This window comes from Amblyraja radiata, chromosome 23 (genome assembly GCF_010909765.2).
Source record: "Amblyraja radiata isolate CabotCenter1 chromosome 23, sAmbRad1.1.pri, whole genome shotgun sequence".
NCBI classification, from domain to species: Eukaryota; Metazoa; Chordata; class Chondrichthyes; order Rajiformes; family Rajidae; genus Amblyraja; species Amblyraja radiata.
In genome coordinates this window covers 5,620,996-5,639,945 of record NC_045978.1, presented here as the reverse complement: position 1 = coordinate 5,639,945, position 18,950 = coordinate 5,620,996, and the positions used below count along the sequence as shown (strand labels likewise).

At 44.9% G+C, this 18,950-nt stretch overlaps 1 protein-coding gene across 1 annotated transcript in view; it reads right to left on the bottom strand.

The window, feature by feature from the left end:
* Positions 1-1,834: 1,834 nt before the first annotated feature.
* The window catches only part of kcnb1 (potassium voltage-gated channel subfamily B member 1), a 170,010-nt gene continuing 152,894 nt past the window's right edge, over positions 1,835-18,950 (bottom strand). Inside the window, exon 3 of the mRNA XM_033041432.1 lies at positions 1,835-4,753. Within this exon, the coding sequence (XP_032897323.1) occupies positions 2,642-4,753 (2,112 nt within the window). The 3' untranslated portion in view covers positions 1,835-2,641. The remainder of the gene's footprint in view (positions 4,754-18,950) is intronic.

Genomic DNA, 18,950 nt, shown 5'->3' with positions numbered 1-18,950 from the left:
TTACTCACGAATTCTCCCGAGTTTTCCCCTTGATTCAAACTCAGAGATGCCAGCCGTATCTCGGGGTTATTTATTTTACTCGTGGGCATTTTTCAACATGCTGAAAAAACGTCCCGACTTACCTGATGCCCCGAGTACCTACGGCTGGCATTACGAGCCGCTACGAAAGTATCTACAGACTCCTACGACCTCCTACGGACTTCCTACAGACATTCCCTGAATTTGAGTCAAGGGGAAAACGCGGGAGAATTTGTGAGTAACTCGGGAAAGTGGATATGGGGAGTAAGCAGGAACGGGGGACTGATTTTGGATAATCAACCATGATCATATTGAATGGCGGTGCTGGCTCGAAGGGCCGAATGGCCGACTCCTGCACCTATTCTCTATGTTTTTATGAATCGTTCGACAACTTGCTGGGGGGGGGGGGAGGTAACGCCATTCCATAGTCCCTTCACACACTGTAGCTGCATCATAACACCCACCTGTCCGCAGAATGTTACAGGTACAGCTGATGTGAGTTGCCCTTGCCTTAACTCCACGCCTGGAATGACAAGATAACGACTGAATGATCAGACCGAATCTCAGCATGATAAATGATCTATTTCACACCCATAACTTAAAAAAAGAAACAGTGAAAAAAACAAATTCCGAGTACTATTGCCCAAAGCAAGTTTAAGATCCCTGTTAACAATCTACAAATAGTCTTGCATACCACAGTGCAAAAAAAACAGGCTTATTATCCAATGCGTAAACATTCACGTATGTTTGTGTGTGTGTGTGAATATAACACGATTCCTCTATACATACAGACATAATGGGGATAGGGAAATCAGAAATGTACTTATATCCTGGTTGCTACACTGATTTTGTCTTTTAACTGGGGTTAGACAGAACTGGCATGTACATTATCTATCTGAACTTCCTCATAAACCAACATTAAAGTCACACGAGTTTATACTGAAGATACATGGCTTTGTAACAGAGGTGACTTTCATACCATTACATTCAAAGGACACTTCTGTTCAATCATTGTTACTATTAGAATCGAAGACAGTATTTGTAACAAGATTACTATACCAAAAATAAAGCTTTAACATTTTTTTCAAAGTGCTAGTTTTTAATTATTTAGATCTATACCTTCTTGACAGCCTGAATGAAAAAATAAGCATTATTCCATTGTTAAAAATAAATCTATTATTTAGAGCTGTAAACGTCAAATCTGGTACACACACCGAGTTTGGTTTGATAATGTATTTCTGAAAATAAAATTTGCGAGAGCGCGCTCTTCATCATAGATTTTTCTCTTTTTTTTTAACGTGATATTATTACCTTCACAAAAAGGAACTCTGGCCTTGTGTTCAATAAAGTTCTGTCAAAGCAGTGGAGGAATTTCTACACATGGATTTTACATGCTTAGGATATTTAGAACCACAATCATTTCATTTCCACTCTTGTAAAATCACTGAGCTGCAGAATTAGCAATTAACAGAAATGGTGAAGATAAATTTTGAGGTTGTAACGCAGGTAGGTAAGAGTTTTTATAACCGTAGCCTTTTTTTCCCCATTCACCTCTCTTTTCTGTACCAAGACAATTCTAACCACTGTACTCGTTATAGGCCTAAAGCAATGATGAAGCATCACCAGATTTCTCTTCGTCATTAAACTGGTATGCAACTGTTCCTCTCCCCGCCCCCTCCCCATCACTTGTAATAGCTCTAACCAAGACTTCAGGGCCCAAGTTCAGATCATTAAACATTTAAAGAAATTTCCAGCTTCAAAAAATACATATTTTTTTTCTTCTTTACATGACATCTACAATATTTACCTTGAAGTATTTTTTGTTTGAAAGTGTTACCTAGAAGTCATGATCAAACAAATGCACAGGACCAAAGAATATTTCTCGAGATTCACTTTTTCTGGAATAGACTACGATTTAAAAAAAAAAAAAAAAAAAAAAAAATCTTATGACATTTTTTTTTTTCAATTTTGGTTTCAGAATTGTTAATGCACTCCTCTTAGGTTTTAATTCGGGAGGTTGAGCAAACATTGCGATTCTAACAAAACAAAAGAGCACGATCTGAACTAAAATCAGCAGATCCTTAAGGACAAGCATTTCCCTTCTCTGTCGGGCAAGGATTACTCGACAAATGACATGATGCATTACTGGGATCCAATGTGGTTCAGTTATGTAGCCAGAGTCTGTACATGGAACTGGGGCAGCACCCTTTAAATGATCCACTTCCTGCGCCTCTCTCAGAGCACATCACGATTTCTATGTTTAAGCTGTGTATTTTGGAGTAAATCTCTTTGCCGTCGTTCACTGGACAGGCAGAAGGAGTTTTAAGTATTGAAAAAAATAATCGTGATCAAATTTTAATGGTATGAGTTAGCAGGAGTTTTGCAGAAAGTCTTGGTATATTTTTCCCATCTTCAGTGCTAATCTTCCATGGTTGGGACCTTCACATTTTGCTCAATGTTCTCAGGCTCCCTCCCAAGTAACTTCCCTTTATATTGTAAAAGGTAACGCTTGCTTGAAACAGTTTTTCATGCCATGCAAAATACTGAGCTCCGTTCCGTTTGAGGATATGCACTTTCAACGCCACGACTCCAGCCCAGACGATAACCTGGCAGACCGTCACAGTCAGATCTTGTCGTCGTACACGGTGGAGGTTCCACTCTCCCCCGATGTGACGTGGATCTCTGGAGAGATGTGGTTGTCCAACTTGTTCCCCTCCTGGTTGCCACTTCTCTTCGCCCGGCGAGTCGCACTTTCCGCGTTGTACAGGCAGTTTTGTCCAAAGTGCTTGGCTGACGAAGTGACGAGGTATCCTTCCAAGTGGTTCCCGTCCCTCCGATAGACGCCTTCCTTCTGACCTGGGTGGTCGCTGTTGGTGACGTGGGGGTACCTCAGGCTCAATGACCCAGCAGCAGAAGTGTTCCTCCCATCCGGCGGCTGCTCGTCCTCATCGCTGTCGGCGTCAATGTACTTCTTCACCCCGTCGTCGTGGAAGGTGAAGGCGCCAGGCACTACGATGTCCTCTGGAGATTTGGTCCCAGAGGTGGAGCAAGTTATCGATGCTTCGATGCTGGCGAGATGTCTCTCCGTGTGCAATGGTCCATCGAGCGGGCCTGTGATGCTTTTGGATCCAATCGCACTGGGGTGCACGATGGCAGAGAGTGTATTCTGAACGTCCCCCTCCATGAAGTTCACCTTGAGCGGCCTGGATTTGATGGGATTTCCTTGCCTGCTCGGGCCCTCGGGAATCTCGGAGAGGCTGGGACCCCGTCTATCTCCAGCACCACCGAGAAAACCTGCGTTGGTGCTGCTGATGCCCAGGAAGTTCTTGTAATAGTTGCTGTCTATTGCTGGAGCCACTTGCCGACCAGGGGCGTTGTTCTGGATCAAGGCTGGGGGTGGTGTTTGATCCTGAATTCTTTCAAGAGCTGGGTTGACAGAAGCCTTATTGAGCACGGAGGCTGCAGGGCTGTGAGTAAACTTAGCAGGGTCAGGAAAGTCCGTGGCACAGCTAATAAAGCTGTCTATACTCGACAAGCTGCGCATGTCGACAATCCCATCTGGAGTACTCAAGAGCGGGTCAGAGGGGACAGAAATCTTCTCCATTTCCATTTGATTTAGTTTCTTCACTTTGAACGTCTGATCCATTTGATCCACGTTCATGTTGGGCTGAGATTGCGTCTTTGCCATTTTGCTGTACATCTCCTCCAGCTTCTGCACGTTGAGGTGCTGCGGGCTGGCGTTTGGGTTGCGGACGTTCTCCGGAGAGTTCTGCTCTTGGTATTTAGTTTCGAAGGATTTATTGGAGCTGGTCTCGGATGCAGTCCGCTTCCCCCACTTCCACTTGCTGGGGGAGAGACTATTGTCCCGCAGTTTCTCACTTTTGTCCAGGTTTTCCCCGTTTTTCTCAACCACGATGTCCATCAGCTCCATGCTGCGGGCAAAGGTGTCCTTCAAGTTCATGGAGACGATGCTCCCGTTCCTCTTGGCTCTCTCCAGAGCCTCCCTCCTCTTGATCGCTTTCTCCTGCCTCTTCTGCTCCTTGTAGAACTCGGAGAAGTTGTTGACGATGATGGGTATGGGGAGAGCAATCACCAGCACCCCAGCAATGCAGCACAGCCCGCCCACGATCTTGCCCAGCAGGGTTTTGGGGTAGATGTCACCGTATCCCACCGTTGTCATGGTGATGGTGGCCCACCAGAAGGAAGCAGGGATGCTCTTGAACTTGGTGTCATCCTCGTCCTTCTCGGCGAAGAACACCAAGCTGGAGAAGATCATTATACCCATGGCCAGGAAGAGAATCAACAGGCCCAGCTCATTGTAGCTTCTCCTGAGGGTGAATCCCAGGGACTGCAGGCCCGTCGAATGCCTGGCCAACTTGAGAATTCGCAGAATCCTCATGATGCGGAAGATCTGGACCACCCTCCTGACGTTCTGGAACTGGAGGACACTCTTGTTGGACTCGGTGAGGAAGATCGTGACGTAGTAGGGCAGAATGGCCAACAGATCGATGACGTTCAGCGGACCTTTGAAGAACTTCCACTTGTTGGGCGAGGACAGGAAGCGCAGGAGGTACTCCATGGTGAACCACGCGATACACACGGCCTCCACGTGCGCCAACTGGGGGTTGTCCGTCACCTGCCCAAACTCATCCTCATCTTGCAGTTCAGGAAGCGTGTTGAGGCTCAAGGCAATTGTTGATAATACGATGAAAAGGATGGATATTATTGCCAAGATCTGTAAAAGAAGAGAACAATTGCCCAATTAGTGAAAGAAGTCACTTCCATTTTATTTTCATTTCTTTCTTGCTTACTATACACTTGCAAACATCCAATACTGAATTATTTTCAATTTGTGCCAAAGAGTGTTTTGCTCCTTCAGTTTATCAATGACATTTCGGATCCTTTGCATTGGACTTGGGTCTCAGGAATGGTGTGGGGCTGAAGATACAGAAGCACACACCAGCAAACATAAGAACAGCTTCTTCCCCTCCATTATCAGGCTTCTGAACAGTCCTTCCATAAGCTAAGATATTCACCTCAAACTCATTGAGAACATTGGACTTTGTTTATAAGTGAGTTGATAAGGGTTAGGAGCAGAATTAGGCCACTCGGCCCATCAAGTCTTCTCTGCCATTCAATCATGGCTGATCTATTTCTCCCTCCTCACCCCATTCTCCTGCCTTCTCCCCATAACCCCTGACACCCGTACTAATCAAGAATCTATCTATCTTTGCTACAAAAATATCCATATTGACTTGGCCTCCACAGCCTTCTGTGGCAAAGAATTCCACAGATTCACCACCCTCTGGATAAAGAAATTCCTCCTCATCTCCTTCCTAAAGGAACGTCCTTTAATTCTGAGGTTATGATGACCTCTGGTCCTGGACTCTCCCAGTAGTGGAAACATCCTCCCCAAATCCACTCTACCCAGAGAAAACACACACAGTCACTCAAACTAATTAGTTTAGTTTAGTATAGAGATACAGCGTGGAAGCAAGCCCTTCCACCCACAGATAGATCCATGAATAGATATATATTTATTACTCTTATAACATTATGATGTAAAGAGTTAAGTAAACAATGCCGTGCTAATATTCCCACGGAGGGTTTACAACAGAAAGCACAGAATGCTGGAGTAGCTCAACGGGTCAGGCAGCATCTCTGGAGAACATGGATAGGTGACGTTTCGGGTCAGGTCCCTTCTTCAGATGGATTCAATGCTGAGCTACTCCAGCACTCTGAGTCTTCACTTGCATAGGACCAGGGATGTTGGTATGTCGCAGCGAGACAGGGCTCCACTGTGAGACTCCACGCGTCTCTTGTGATTTAGTGGAGTGAGTGATGTGCTGGCATCTGTCACTCTGCATGTACCAGGCACCACATGGTTACTCAACTGGCTTGCTCAACAACAGCGAGAACAAACAGTTCTCTTCAGATCTGCTCCATAGAAACATAGAAACATAGAAAATAGTTGCAGGAGTAGGCCATTCGGCCCTTCGAGCCTGCACCGCCATTCAATATGATCATGGCTGATCATCCAACTCAGTATCCTGTACCTGCCTTCTCTCCATACCCCCTGATCCCTTTAGCCACAAGGGCCACATCTAACTCCCTCTTAAATATAGCCAATGAACTGGCCTCAACTACCCTCTGTGGCAGAGAGTTCCAGAGATTCACCACTCTCTGTGTGAAAAATGTTTTTCTCATCTCGGTCCTAAAGGATTTCCCCTTTATCCTTACACTGTGACCCCTTGTCCTGGACTTCCCCAACATCGGGAACAATCTTCCTGCATCTAGCCTGTCCAACCCCTTAAGAATTTTGTAAGTTTCTATAAGATCCCCCCTCAATCTTCTAAATTCTAGCGAGTACAAGCCGAGTCTATCCAGTCTTTCTTCATATGAAAGTCCTGACATCCCAGAAGTCAGTCTGGTGAACCTTCTCTGTACTCCCTCTATGGCAAGAATGTCTTTCCTCAGATTTGGAGACTAAAACTGTACACAATATTCCAGGTGTGGTCTCACCAAGACCCTGTACAACTGCAGTAGAACCTCCCTGCTCCTATACTCAAATCCTTTTGCTATGAATGCTAACATACCATTTGCTTTCTTCACTGTCTGCTGCACCTGCATGCCTACTTTCAATGACTGGTGTACCATGACACCCAGGTCTCGCTGCATCTCCCCTTTTCATAATCGGCCACCATTTAGATAATAGTCTACTTTCCTGTTTTTGCCTGTCATATCTTGCCTGTCTCTGTCCGCGACTCCTGAGAGAACAGCACGCTGACCCTCACTGTTTATGAGCCCATCACATGTGCACGACTTGGCACAGTGGCACAGCTGGCTCACAGCGCCAGAAATCCAGGTTCAATCCAGCCCACAGGTGTGTGGTCTCTGTGTGGAGTTTGTACATACCTCCTGTGACTGGCGGGGATTTCTCCGGGTGCTCCGGTTTCTTCCCACATCCCAGAGACGTGCGGGTTTGTAGGTTAATTGACAATAGACAGGAGTCTATTGCAGGAGGAGGCCATTTGGCCCTTCGAGTCAGCACTGCCATTCAATGTCACCCACAATCAGTACCCCGTTCCTGCCTTCGCCCCATATCCCCTGACTCCGCTATCTTTAAGAGCTCTGTCCAGCTCTCTCTTGAAAGTATCCAGGGAGTTGGTCCTCTGTAAATTGCCATGAGCATGTCCAGAGTGGATGAGAAAGTGGGAACTTTCACACTAGCTCACACTCGAACTAGTGTGAACAGGTGATCAATGGTCGGCATGGACAAGGTGGGCCGAAGGGCCTGTTCCCAAGTTATATCTCTAAAAATTTAAATAACAGTTTAAAGAACAGTTATTTAGCTCTCAATATTTAATGATGGATTGCACCTCCTAAAGATCATCTCTGACCCCTCTCACCCTGGCCACAAACTCTTTGAATCACTTCCCTCTGGAAGGCGACTCCGGACTGTCAAAGCTGCCACAGCCAGACATAGAAACAGCTTTTTTCCATGAGTAGTAGCTCTACTCAATGGCCAAAAATCTGTAGCCTCCTTTTGCTCTGGTATTTTATTTAATTAATAATGTTTTATTATTAATGTTTAATGTTTTATGTATCATTCTTAACTGTCATTGTATGTCATGTTGTCACTTGCGGGCGGAGCACCATGGCAAATTCCTTGTATGTGAATATTTGGCCAATAAACTTATTCATTCATTCATTCATTCATTCTAAAGAGGGAATCATTTTGAAGTTGCAGACATTCAAAAGGGAAGTAAATCAGAATCTTTATCTCAAGGTGGAAATGTCCAATACGAGAGGTCGTAGTTTTAAAATATGAAGGGGAATGTTTAATAGAGATGTGCGTGGTTTTAAGAGGCTTTTAGATAGGCACGAATATTCAGGGAATAGAGGGACATGGATCATGTACAGGCAGATGAGGTCTTTAGACTTTACTTTAGAGATTATAGATACAGCACAGAAACAGGCCCTTCGGCCCACTGAGTCCCTGCCGACCAGCGATCACCCCGTACACTAGCACTATCCTACACACTAGGGACAATTTATAATTTTACTGAAGCCAATGAACCTACAAAGCTGTACGTCCTTGGAGTGTGGGAGGAAACCGGAGCACCTGGAGAGAACGCACGTGGCCAGGTTCGATCCCGACCTCGGGTGCTGTCTGTGTGGAGTCTGCAGGTTCTCCCTGTGACCGCGCGGGTTTCCTCCCGCATCTCACAGGCGTGCAGGTTGGTACGTCACAGTTACAGATTAGTTTATTGTCACGTGTACCGAGGAACAGGGAAAAGCGTTTGTTGCGTGCTAACCAGTCAGCAGAAAGACAATACATGATTGCAATCAGGGCATTTACAGTGTATAGATACATGATAAGGGAATAACGTTTAGTACAAGGTAAAGCCATCAAAGTCCGATCAAGGATAGTCCGAGGGTCACCAAAAAGGTGGATAGTAGTTCAGCACCGTTCTCTGGTTGTGGTAGGATGGTTTAATTGCCTGATAACAGCTGGGAAGAAACATGTCCCGGAATTATTTGCCCCACCGTAAATTGCCCCTGGTGTGTAGGGAGTGGATGAGAAAGTGGGAGAACACAGCTAGTGTGATCGATGGTTGGCATGGACTCGATGGGCTGAATGGCCTGTTTCCACGCTGCAGCTTTACTTCCACCACCACAGATGCATTTCTACTCAGTTCAAGCTGTCTACAAACTGGACTGAGGCTTCTCAGCTCTGCTTTCATTCTTGAACATCAAAGCTGCTGCCCCACAGCGCCAAACACCCGGGTTCGATCCTGACCACGGGTGTTGCCTGTACGGAGTTTGTACGTTCTCCCCGTGACCTGCGTGGGTTTTCCCCGGGTCACACTCTACCTCCCACACTCCAAAGCCGTGCAGGTTTGTAGGCTAATTGGCTTCGGTAAAATTGTAAATTGTCCCTAGTGTGTGTGTAGGATAGCGTTGGTGTGCAGGGATCGCTGGTCGGCACGTAGGGCCTATTCCCACGCTGTATCTCTAAACTAAACTGGACTGAACCAAACTACCTGCAGACACAACCATTGCTGTCATGAACAATCCATGGAGTAGCCAGAACTCGAAACACCAGCAATGGTGCTGAGAGTCACACTCACTAATCGTTAAGTCCCAATGAGTCCCCCCCCCCCCTCCCCTCCCCCGAATCATCCTTCTCAACTCCAGGAGTACAGGACCAGTGCAGTCAAAAGCTCATCATACGTTAACCCAACCATTTCAGGTATCTTTCTCGTAAACCTCTTCTGGATCCTCTCAAAGCCAGCACATCCTCCCTCAGATAGGGGGCCCAGAACTGCACACAATACTCCAAATGCGGTCTGACCAGTGCCTTATAGAGTCTCAGTATTACACCCCTGTTTTTATATTCTAGTCCTTTCGTAATCAATGCTAACATTGCATTGGCCTTCCTTTGCTACTGATTCAACTTGCAAATTGACTTCTTTGGAATCCTGCACCAGTATTCATTCCCAAGTCCCTTTGCACCTCTGATGTCTAAATCTACTCAATTCGAGCAGTTAAATTTAGACCTCATGAAGTCAAGAGATTTGTTGCGACTGTGAAGTTAATTGTGTGGCATTACTGATCAATTGACTGCAGCCTTCTGCAAGCAAGATCTACAGGTAGTGCATCAGAATCATTTCCTGCTGATTTTACCTGATAACAAAAATAATGAAAAAGCCTCTTAGGAGCTCAACAATTACGACATCATTGAAAACGATGATCTAACTGCAGTCGAACGCAGCTGCCTGCAATTCTTTAATGCCGTTAAGAACACATTACTTTCCGTGGCCTGTCAAACTGTGTTATCTAATAAATGTTCTTGACTTCTCTTGGAGGGCAAAGTCTTAAATCCCAGCGGGAAATTGTCGACAGAGCAGGAAGGCCGGGATAAAAATAGCTGGAATACAATCTACGGGTTCCCTTCAGCTGTGAAATGGATGATTCTGATGCTTAATATAATTCCCTCGCAAGGTGAAACCTTCTGAGGCAAAGGGAGGATGATGGAAGTAAATAGTATTGAAAATGTTCAGAGTCGTGCGGCATGGTGGCACAGCGGTAGAGTTGTTGTCTCACAGCGCCAGGGACCCAGGTTCGATCCTGACCACGGGTGCTGCCACTACGAACTTCAGTTCAGTTTAGTTTATTGTCACGTGTAGCGAGGTACAGCGGAAAGCTTTGTACGTTTGGAGATTTGGAGCTTTCGAGTTTGTACGTTCTCCCTGTGATCATGTGGGTTTCCTCCGGGTGCTCCGGTTTCCTCCCACACTCCAAAGGTTCGTATGTTACTTGGCTTCTGTAAATTCTAAATTGTCCCTAGTGTGTAGGATGGTGCTATGTACAAGATGATTGCTGGTCGGCGCGGACTCGGTGGGCCGAAGGGCTTATTTCCACCCTGTATCTCACAAGTCTTTAAGAATAAGGGGTAAGCCATTTAGAACGGAGACGAGGAAACACGTTTTCTCACAGAGAGTTGTGAGTCTGTGGAATTCTCTGCCTCAGAGGGCGGTGGAGGCAGGTTCTCTGGATACTTTCAAGAGAGAGCTAGATAGGGCTCTTAAAGATAGCGGAATCAGGGGATATGGGGAGAAGGCAGGAAGGGTTGGAGGGGGGCGGGAAGAAGCCTTTTATATTGTCAATGACAGGTACGGGCAATTTTCAATAACATATTCCACACAAGATTACCTAAAGTAAGCATCGGAAAACAGATTTGATAATCTCTCAAGAAAGGCAATATTTTATGATTAATGATTAATGATATAATATAATTAATGACACAAAGCCAGAAGCAACATTTTATTTAACCAATGACAAATAATAGCTGACCTGAATTGGCTGACTGATAATATATTAATCGGATGTATTTTGCAAACAATCTTTTTGATAAACTAACTTAATAACCGTGGAAATCAATATATTAACATTGATAAAGTGTTTCAGCTGCTGAAATGTTAATACTAGTTCCATGTCGACAAAACTAACCAACCCGAAAATCTCCACCCTCATGAATATTACTTAATCGATTCATTTAAAAAAATATGATTCCAGTCTGCAGATAGGACAACACAGAACAAACAATGTTAAAATGCTGGTACACAAAATTGCTGGAGGAACTCAGCGGGTGCAGCAGCATCTATGGAGCGAAGGAAATAGGCGACGTTTCGGGCCGAAACCCTTCTTCAGACTGATGGGAGGAGTCAAATGTAAAGTTATTGAGGGTGAGGACCAACTCCGCTAAGCGGAGGAGAGTGTCAGTGGCTGGGTAAAGGTTGCTCCTCTGGTCGAGGAAGAACCGGAGGGCTCTGAGGCCATCCTGGTGGGGGATGGAGGTGTAGAGTGACCGGACATCCATGGTGAAGATGAGGGGGTGAGGGCCCAGAGAGTGGAATGCGTGGAGGCGGCGGAGAGTGTCTGAGGTGTCTAGAACATAGTGTCTAGAACATGTTAAAATGCTGGATGTTTTTTTAATGAATTTTAGATTTATAACCCTAATCCTTAAACGATTCAAATCCTACAGCATAGATATAGTCCACTTCGTCCTCGGTATTGTGTTGATCTTTCAAAGAGCCATTGAGTCATGCAGTACGGAAACAGGCCCTTCGGCCCAACATGTCCATGCTAACCAAGCTGCCACATCTAAGCTAGTCCCATTTGGCCCATATACCTCTCAACCTTTCCTATCCATGTACCTGGCCAAGTGTCTTTTCAATGCTGTTATAATACTTGCTTCAACTACCTCCTCTGGCAGCTCTTTCCATCCAAAGTTGCCCCTCAGGTTCCCTTAGACCTTCTTTCCCTTCCACCTTTAATCCATGTCGGCAGGTATTTGATTCCACTACCATCGGTAAAAGACTTTGCATTCACCCTATCTATTCCCCTCATGATGTTACACACCTTTATAAGATCACCTCTCAGCTTCATGAGGTTCAGGCAGGTGGAGGCGGGTTCTCTGGATGCTTTCAAGAGAGATCGAGATAGGGCTCTTAAAAATAGCGGAGTCAGGGGATATGGGGAGAAGGCAGGAACGGGGTACTGATTGGGGATGATCAGCCATGATCACATTAAATGGCGGTGCTGGCTCGAAGGGCCGAATGGCCAACTCCTGCAACTTTTGTCTATTGTCCATTGAAGCTACTTTGAAGAAACATAGACATAGAAATTCCCAAGAGAAATTCCTGGAATTCTCTTCCCAAATGCGTCTTCCCTGCACATCCTGCAGGGTTCCAAGTAGGCAGCTTCTGCCACATTCTCACAAGGCCAGAAAATACCAGTGATACATCGAAACATAGAAACATAGAAAATAGGTGCAGGAGTAGGCCATTCAGCCCTTCGAGCCAGCATCGCCATTCAATATGATCATGGCTGATCACCCAAAATCAGTACCCCGTTCCGGCTTTTTCCCCATATCCCTTGGTTCTGTTAGCCCTAAGAGCTAAATCTAATTCTCTCTTGAAAACATCCAGTGAATTGGCCTCCACTGCCTTCTGTGGCAGAGAATTCCACAGATTCACAACTTTCTGGGTGAAAATGTTTTTTTTCCTCATCTCAGTCCTAAATCTCATCCCCTTAATCTTAAACCGGGACCCCTGGTTCTGGACTCCCCCAACATGGGGAATATTTTTCCTGCATTTCCTTAAGAATTCTATATGTTTCTCTAAGATACATTAGATGAAGACGAGTGCATGGAATATCACATTGTCAGCAATTGATCCCTGAGACTGATGAACTAGTTTAGTTTGTAGGAACTTCCAGAGAACTTCATGAGCACCCCGATTTTAAAACAATCCACGGGCTGCATTTCAAAATTAATTAATCGGCTAGAAGGCTCGTCGGGAAGTCCTAAAGCAATGAAAGGCATGTCTATAATTAAACACAAGTCTCCCTTCGTTAACTTTTATTTATTGGATAGAATCTGTGGTTGTGCGGGGAAGAGTCTCAGGAGGAGGTCACAATGGGCCATCTGTTCACAACCTATGGCTGGAGAAGGCTTTGAATGATTCAGAAGAATTATAACAAAAAGCTGGAGTAACTCAGCAGGACAGGCAGCATCTCTGGAGCGAAGGAATGGGTGACTCTGAAGAGTCTGAAGAAGGGTCTCGACCCGGAACGCCACCCATTCCTTCTCTCCAGAGATGCTGCCTGTCCCGCTGAGTTACTCCAGTTTTTTGTGTCTATCTTCGGTTTAAACCAGCATCTGCAGTTCCTTGCTACAACATTCAATGATCCAGCCTTGCCGTTAACAATTGCAAGCTGTACCCTACCATTGTGTAGTCACTGGGCCATGCAGCACGGAAACAGGCCCTTTGGCCCAACTTGTTCGTGCCGACCAAGATGCCCCCATCTAAGCTAGTCCTGTTTGGCCACGTTTGGCCCCTATCTCTCGAGACGACCTTCAGGAAGGTGATGAGACGGTTATTTCTCTAGTCAGAAGTTGGTGAATTTGTGGAATTCATTGCCACAGACGGCTGTGGAGGCCAAGTCAATGGGTATTTTTAAGGTTTAGATTGATAGATTCTTGATTAGTACGGGTGTCAGGGGTTGTGGGGAGAAGTCAGGAGAATGGGGGCAGGGAGGGAAAGATAGATCAGCCATGATTGAATGATGGAGTGGACCTGATGGGCTGAATGGCCTAATTCTTCACCTATCACTAAGGAACATATACTGAAATTTTTCTTGCAGGGTGCATTCTGTCTAAGCTCCTTTTATAGCAATGAATTGCATACACAACCTTCAAAACCTCTTCAAATCTGTCCTTGCCCTGATTAAAGCGAGTGTTAATGAGGTCATTCGGATCCAGGTGACTGGATTACAATAATTATTTTTAAAAAGAGAAGCTTTTATGAATGGAACCTCTTCCATCATGTTTTAGTTCATCTATTTATGAGAAATATGTTAAAAGGATTGTTCCACTTGAAGCATTTCAGCTGTTTGCTGATGCTTGCAATATCAACATTATTTCTGAGCTGGATATTTGAATAATACTTGATGAATAACATAATGTTTGAACTGGATAATTCTGAATATTAGAGAGAGTCATGGTCCGTGTCATAAGGTCATGAGGTCATGAGGAATAGGTGTAGAATTAGGCCATTCGGCCCACCAAGTCTACTCCGCCATTCAATCATAGCCGATATATCTCTCCCTCCTAACGTATTGGCCTTATTGTCACTTTTGGCATTAAAAATATTCCGACAGTTTGATTCATATAGTAGTTTCTTTAATTGCAAGTATAAATCTGAAGTGTTCCCAATGTTGGGCGAGTCCAGAACCAGGGGCCACAGTCTTAGAATAAAGGGTGGGTCATTTAAGACTGAGGTGAGAGAAATCTTTTTCACCAAGAGAGTTGTGAATTTGTGGAATTCATTGCCACAGAGGGCAGTGGAGGCCAAATCACTGGATGGATTTAAGAGAGAGTTAGATAGAGCTCTAGGGGCTGGTGGAGTCAAGGGATATGGGGAGAAGGCAGGCACGGGCGTTTTGATAGGGGACGATCAGCCATGATCGCAATGAATGGTGGTGCTGGCTCGATGGGCCGAATGGCCTCCTCCTGCACCTATTTTCTCTGTTTCTATGAAGTAAGTTTTATTTCAAAACAATCATATTCTGATTCTAAACAAGTTCGATCCAACACGATTGCATTAGTGAGGGAGGGGGGGGGGGGGGGCGGTGCTGGAAAGAGATGGTTTCAGTTTAGTTTATTGTCACGTGTACCGAGGTACAGTGAAAAGCTTTTGTTGCGTGCCATCCAGTCAACAGAAAGACAATACATGATTACAATCGGCCCATTTAACAGTGAATGATAAGGGAATAACGTTCAGTGCAAGGTGAAGCCAGCAAAAAGTCCGCTCAAGGATAGTCCGAGGGTCACCAATGAGATAGATAGTCATTCAGCACTGCTCTCTGGTTGTGGTGGGATGATTCAGTTGCCTGATAACAGCTGGGGAGGGGGGTAACAGGAGGGACCGTCAGAGAATGAGGGGGGGTCGTCAGAGAGAGAGGAGCCGTCAGAGAGACATGGAGGCCATCAGAGAGAGGGGGGGGGTCAGAGAGTGAGGGGGGGCCATTGGAACGCTACCAAGAACAAAGGGGGACCCAGGGTGCGGGGGGTGGGGAGGGGGTTGAGGGGGGTAGATCCAACCACAAACCGGAAAGCAGTGCAGAACTACTATCTACCTCGTTGGTGACCCCTTGAACTACCCCTGGTCGGCACTGGTTGAATTTACTTTGCACTAAACGTTATTCCCTTATCGTGTATCTATACACCGTAAACGGATCGATTGTAATCGATCGATTGTAATCATGCATTGTCTTTCTGCTGACTGGTTAGCACGCAACAGCTGCCTTTCACTGTACTTCGGTCCACGTGACAATAAACTGAACTGAAACCCCCTTTATCAGCGCCAAACCATGGCGACACTCGTGTGCTGCCTAGGTGACGTCTGCTACATGATGATATTTTTTTACTGGGTAACGTGCGAAGCATTTCACCGTCACTAGACCCACTGTCTCGTTATCAAACCGGACTCAGTTTCTTTAGATGTGTGCTTATGTCTGCAAAGGAATTGGCAATTAAATCGTCCATTTATTTCTGAACTATGTGTTTCATTAATTTATCGAATTAGCCCGTGACTCCCACACAAAAGTTGCAACCGGCAGAGTTTCACATTTCATCTCCTGACTTAAACTGAAAGTGAGATGAAGCATTTCTGAGTTGATCTATTCCTGAACACGGGACTGTCTGAGGAAGGAAGAAAAGATAACGAGTTTGTATTAATTGGATAAGTATTGTTCCTAAAACTGCACAGCTCAACGTGAATCTAGCGCTCTAGGAGTGGGTATACCGCTGTGATTTAGCCTACATTGATGGGAGCTTAATATAATTGAACACATTTATAGTACAAATTATTTCCTGTCAGAGTGAATTAAATTAATTAGATTCTTTTCTAAGTAAATGCTGACATTTCACAGAGTTTGACTTGACTTAAACTAGGTCTTTCGAGCGGATCGATTGAATGTGGAGAGGATGTTTCCACTGGTGGGAGAGTCCAGGACCAGAGGCCACAGCCTCAGAATTAAAGGACATAACCATTGGAAAGGAGATGAGGAGGAATTTCTTTAGTCAGAGAGTGGTGTATCTATGGAATTCTTTGCCACAGATTCTCTGACCCTTCTTCAGACTGGTTAGGGATAAAGAAATCGACAGATACAGATGATGTAGAGAGATAAAGAACAATGAATGAAAGATATGCAAAAACGTAACGATGATAATGGGAATAGGCCCACAAAATTGGAAGGATTTTGTGTACCTTCGATATTCCAGCATCTGCAGTTCCCTTTTGAACAATGGGAATAGGCCATTGTTTTCTATTTGTTGTGTGAAAACGAGAAGCTGGTGCGACTTGGGTGGGGGAGGGATGGAGAGAGAGGGAATGCCGGGGCTACCTGAAGTGAGAGAAATCAATATTCATACCACTGGGCTGTAAGCTCTCTCATTCCCCTTTTCCCTAACTAGTCTGAAGAAAGGTCTCGACCTGAAAAGTCACCCATTCCTTCTCTCCAGAGGTGCCGCCTGACCCACTGAGTTACTCCAGTATTTTGTGTCTATCTTCGGTGTAAACCAGCGTCTGCAGTTCCTTCCTACACATAAATATCTTGACTGTTGGAAAGCTCCCTGCTTGTGTTCAGATGTAGGGGAACCTGCGTTCTGTGCGCCTTTTACAGCAGACAGATGTGAAATACTAGTCGTCACTACAGGGGGATGGGAATTGTTGTTCAGTGTAGGCTTCCTGCGTTGAATAGAAAATTATGTCCAGAACAACATCTTACAGACACAAAATGCTGGAATAACTCAGCGGGACAGGCAGCCTCTCTGGAGAGAAGGAATGGGTGGCATTTCGGCTCGAGACCCTTCTCCAGAGATGCTGCCCGTCCCGCTGAGTTACTCCAGCATTTTGTGCCCATCTTCGGTTCAAACCAGCATCTGCAGTTCCTTCCTACACATCTCACAGACACTGCCACATCCAATGCGTACAGCGGTGCTGACCTCCAGCAGTGTAACCTGTTTCTATGGTACCCAAAGCAGACCTGAACGAACCGGGTCAAGTCCTTCCTTTTACTCGGCGAAAAATGACGATGCCTTGTTTGAACGACAACAATCGTTTGTTTTAAGAGGAAATTTAAAAATAATAGAGGGCGTTTAGAAATAGAAGATAAATCCCGATTTTCACCTGGTTGAATGGAATAGATAATGTGATGATTGCTATGTGATGGTCTCCCCTCGAGAGAGATGGTGCAATCCACAACAAGGTCAAACAAAAGCCACTCTGACAGTTCATTTATACACCAGATTATGCTCTGTCGCCCGATCGTGTGGAATTAGCTGTAATTAAGGCTGTCACATATTTTAAAGATACGCTTGTCAATGGAGACAAAGCATTTTGTCCAGCCACTTAATGTCTCAAAAACTGAGGCCTTTATAACAAGTACTGATGCGGGCATTGCAGACTGGTGAAATGGAAGCATCGAGGAATAAGGAGATGAATGTTGATTTATACTTCCGTAAGAAATAGGTAGAAAATAAAAACGATCCACTCATTTGCTACTTTATATTTAAAAATATAAAGAATATATTTAAGAATATAAGGAGAATATAAAGAAAATAGAGAGAGTACAGAGGAGATTTACTAGATTTATGTTGCCTGGGTTTCAGCAACTAAGTTACAGAGAAAGGTTGAACAAGATAGGTCTTTATTCTTTGGAGCGCAGAAGGTTAAGGGGGGACTTGATAGAGGTCTTTAAAATGACGAGAGGGATAGACAGAGTTGACGTGGATAAGCTTTTTCCATTGAGAGTAGGGAAGATTCAAACAAGAGGACATGCTTTCAGAATTAAAGGACAGAAGTTTAGGGGTAACATGAGGGGGAACTTCTCTACTCAGTGAGTGGTGGCTGCGTGGAATGAGCTTCCAGTGGAAGTGGTGGAGGCAGGTTCGATTTTATCATTTAAAAAATAAATTGGATAGGCTAATGGATGGGAAAGGAATGGAGAGTTATGGTCTGAGTGCAGGTAGATGGGACTAGGTGAGAGTAAGTGTTCGGCACGGACTAGAAGGGCCGAGATGGCCTGTTTCCGTGCTGTAATTGTTATATGGTTACATGGTTATATGGAAAGATCTGCAGATGCTGGAAAAATCAAAGATAGACAAAAATGCTGGAGAAACTCAGCAGGTGAGGCAGCATCTATACTGCCTCACCCGCTGAGTTTCTCCAGCATTTTTGTCTACCTGCTACTTTATATTGGTGATCTCACACTATTTTCCATTTCTCTGCAGCGAGCAGAGCAATATACTCACAGGCATCTGTGAATTTTTTTTTTATTAGGTATGGATTCAGTGCATGAATATTTTCATTGACCACAAAATCGCAATACCTCAAATGTACTGCACGACTGTTTATCGTTTTCTAATCCCATTCCACTCACTTTGTTTCTGGCCAAAGACCAGGCTGCTCTTTGTCATCTCAAGCATATTCATAAATTGCTAAGTGGTACAGTGTCTCACTTTATTACTCCACGCACTTCAAAATGTCATCTGCTGCGCGCTCTATTGCTAGGCTGATGTTTCATTTAAGTTCCGGCACAATAACACGGACTCATCACTCAGGCCCCTCTCGTGGACTTCACAATTGGGGAAGCCAAATCAAATTGGCACATCACTTAAATGGTTAATAAATTCTGAATTCTTTGTGTTTTGAAACATCGGGCCTGAAACATCGGGCCTGAAACATCGGGCCGCCGTTGCAGCGACTGAGAAGGCCTCAAATAGGCCCCAACCATGGGTGAACACAGAGGAAGAGGACTGGACTTTGCTGCCTTCCCTCACAGTGGGAACCATTGTGGGG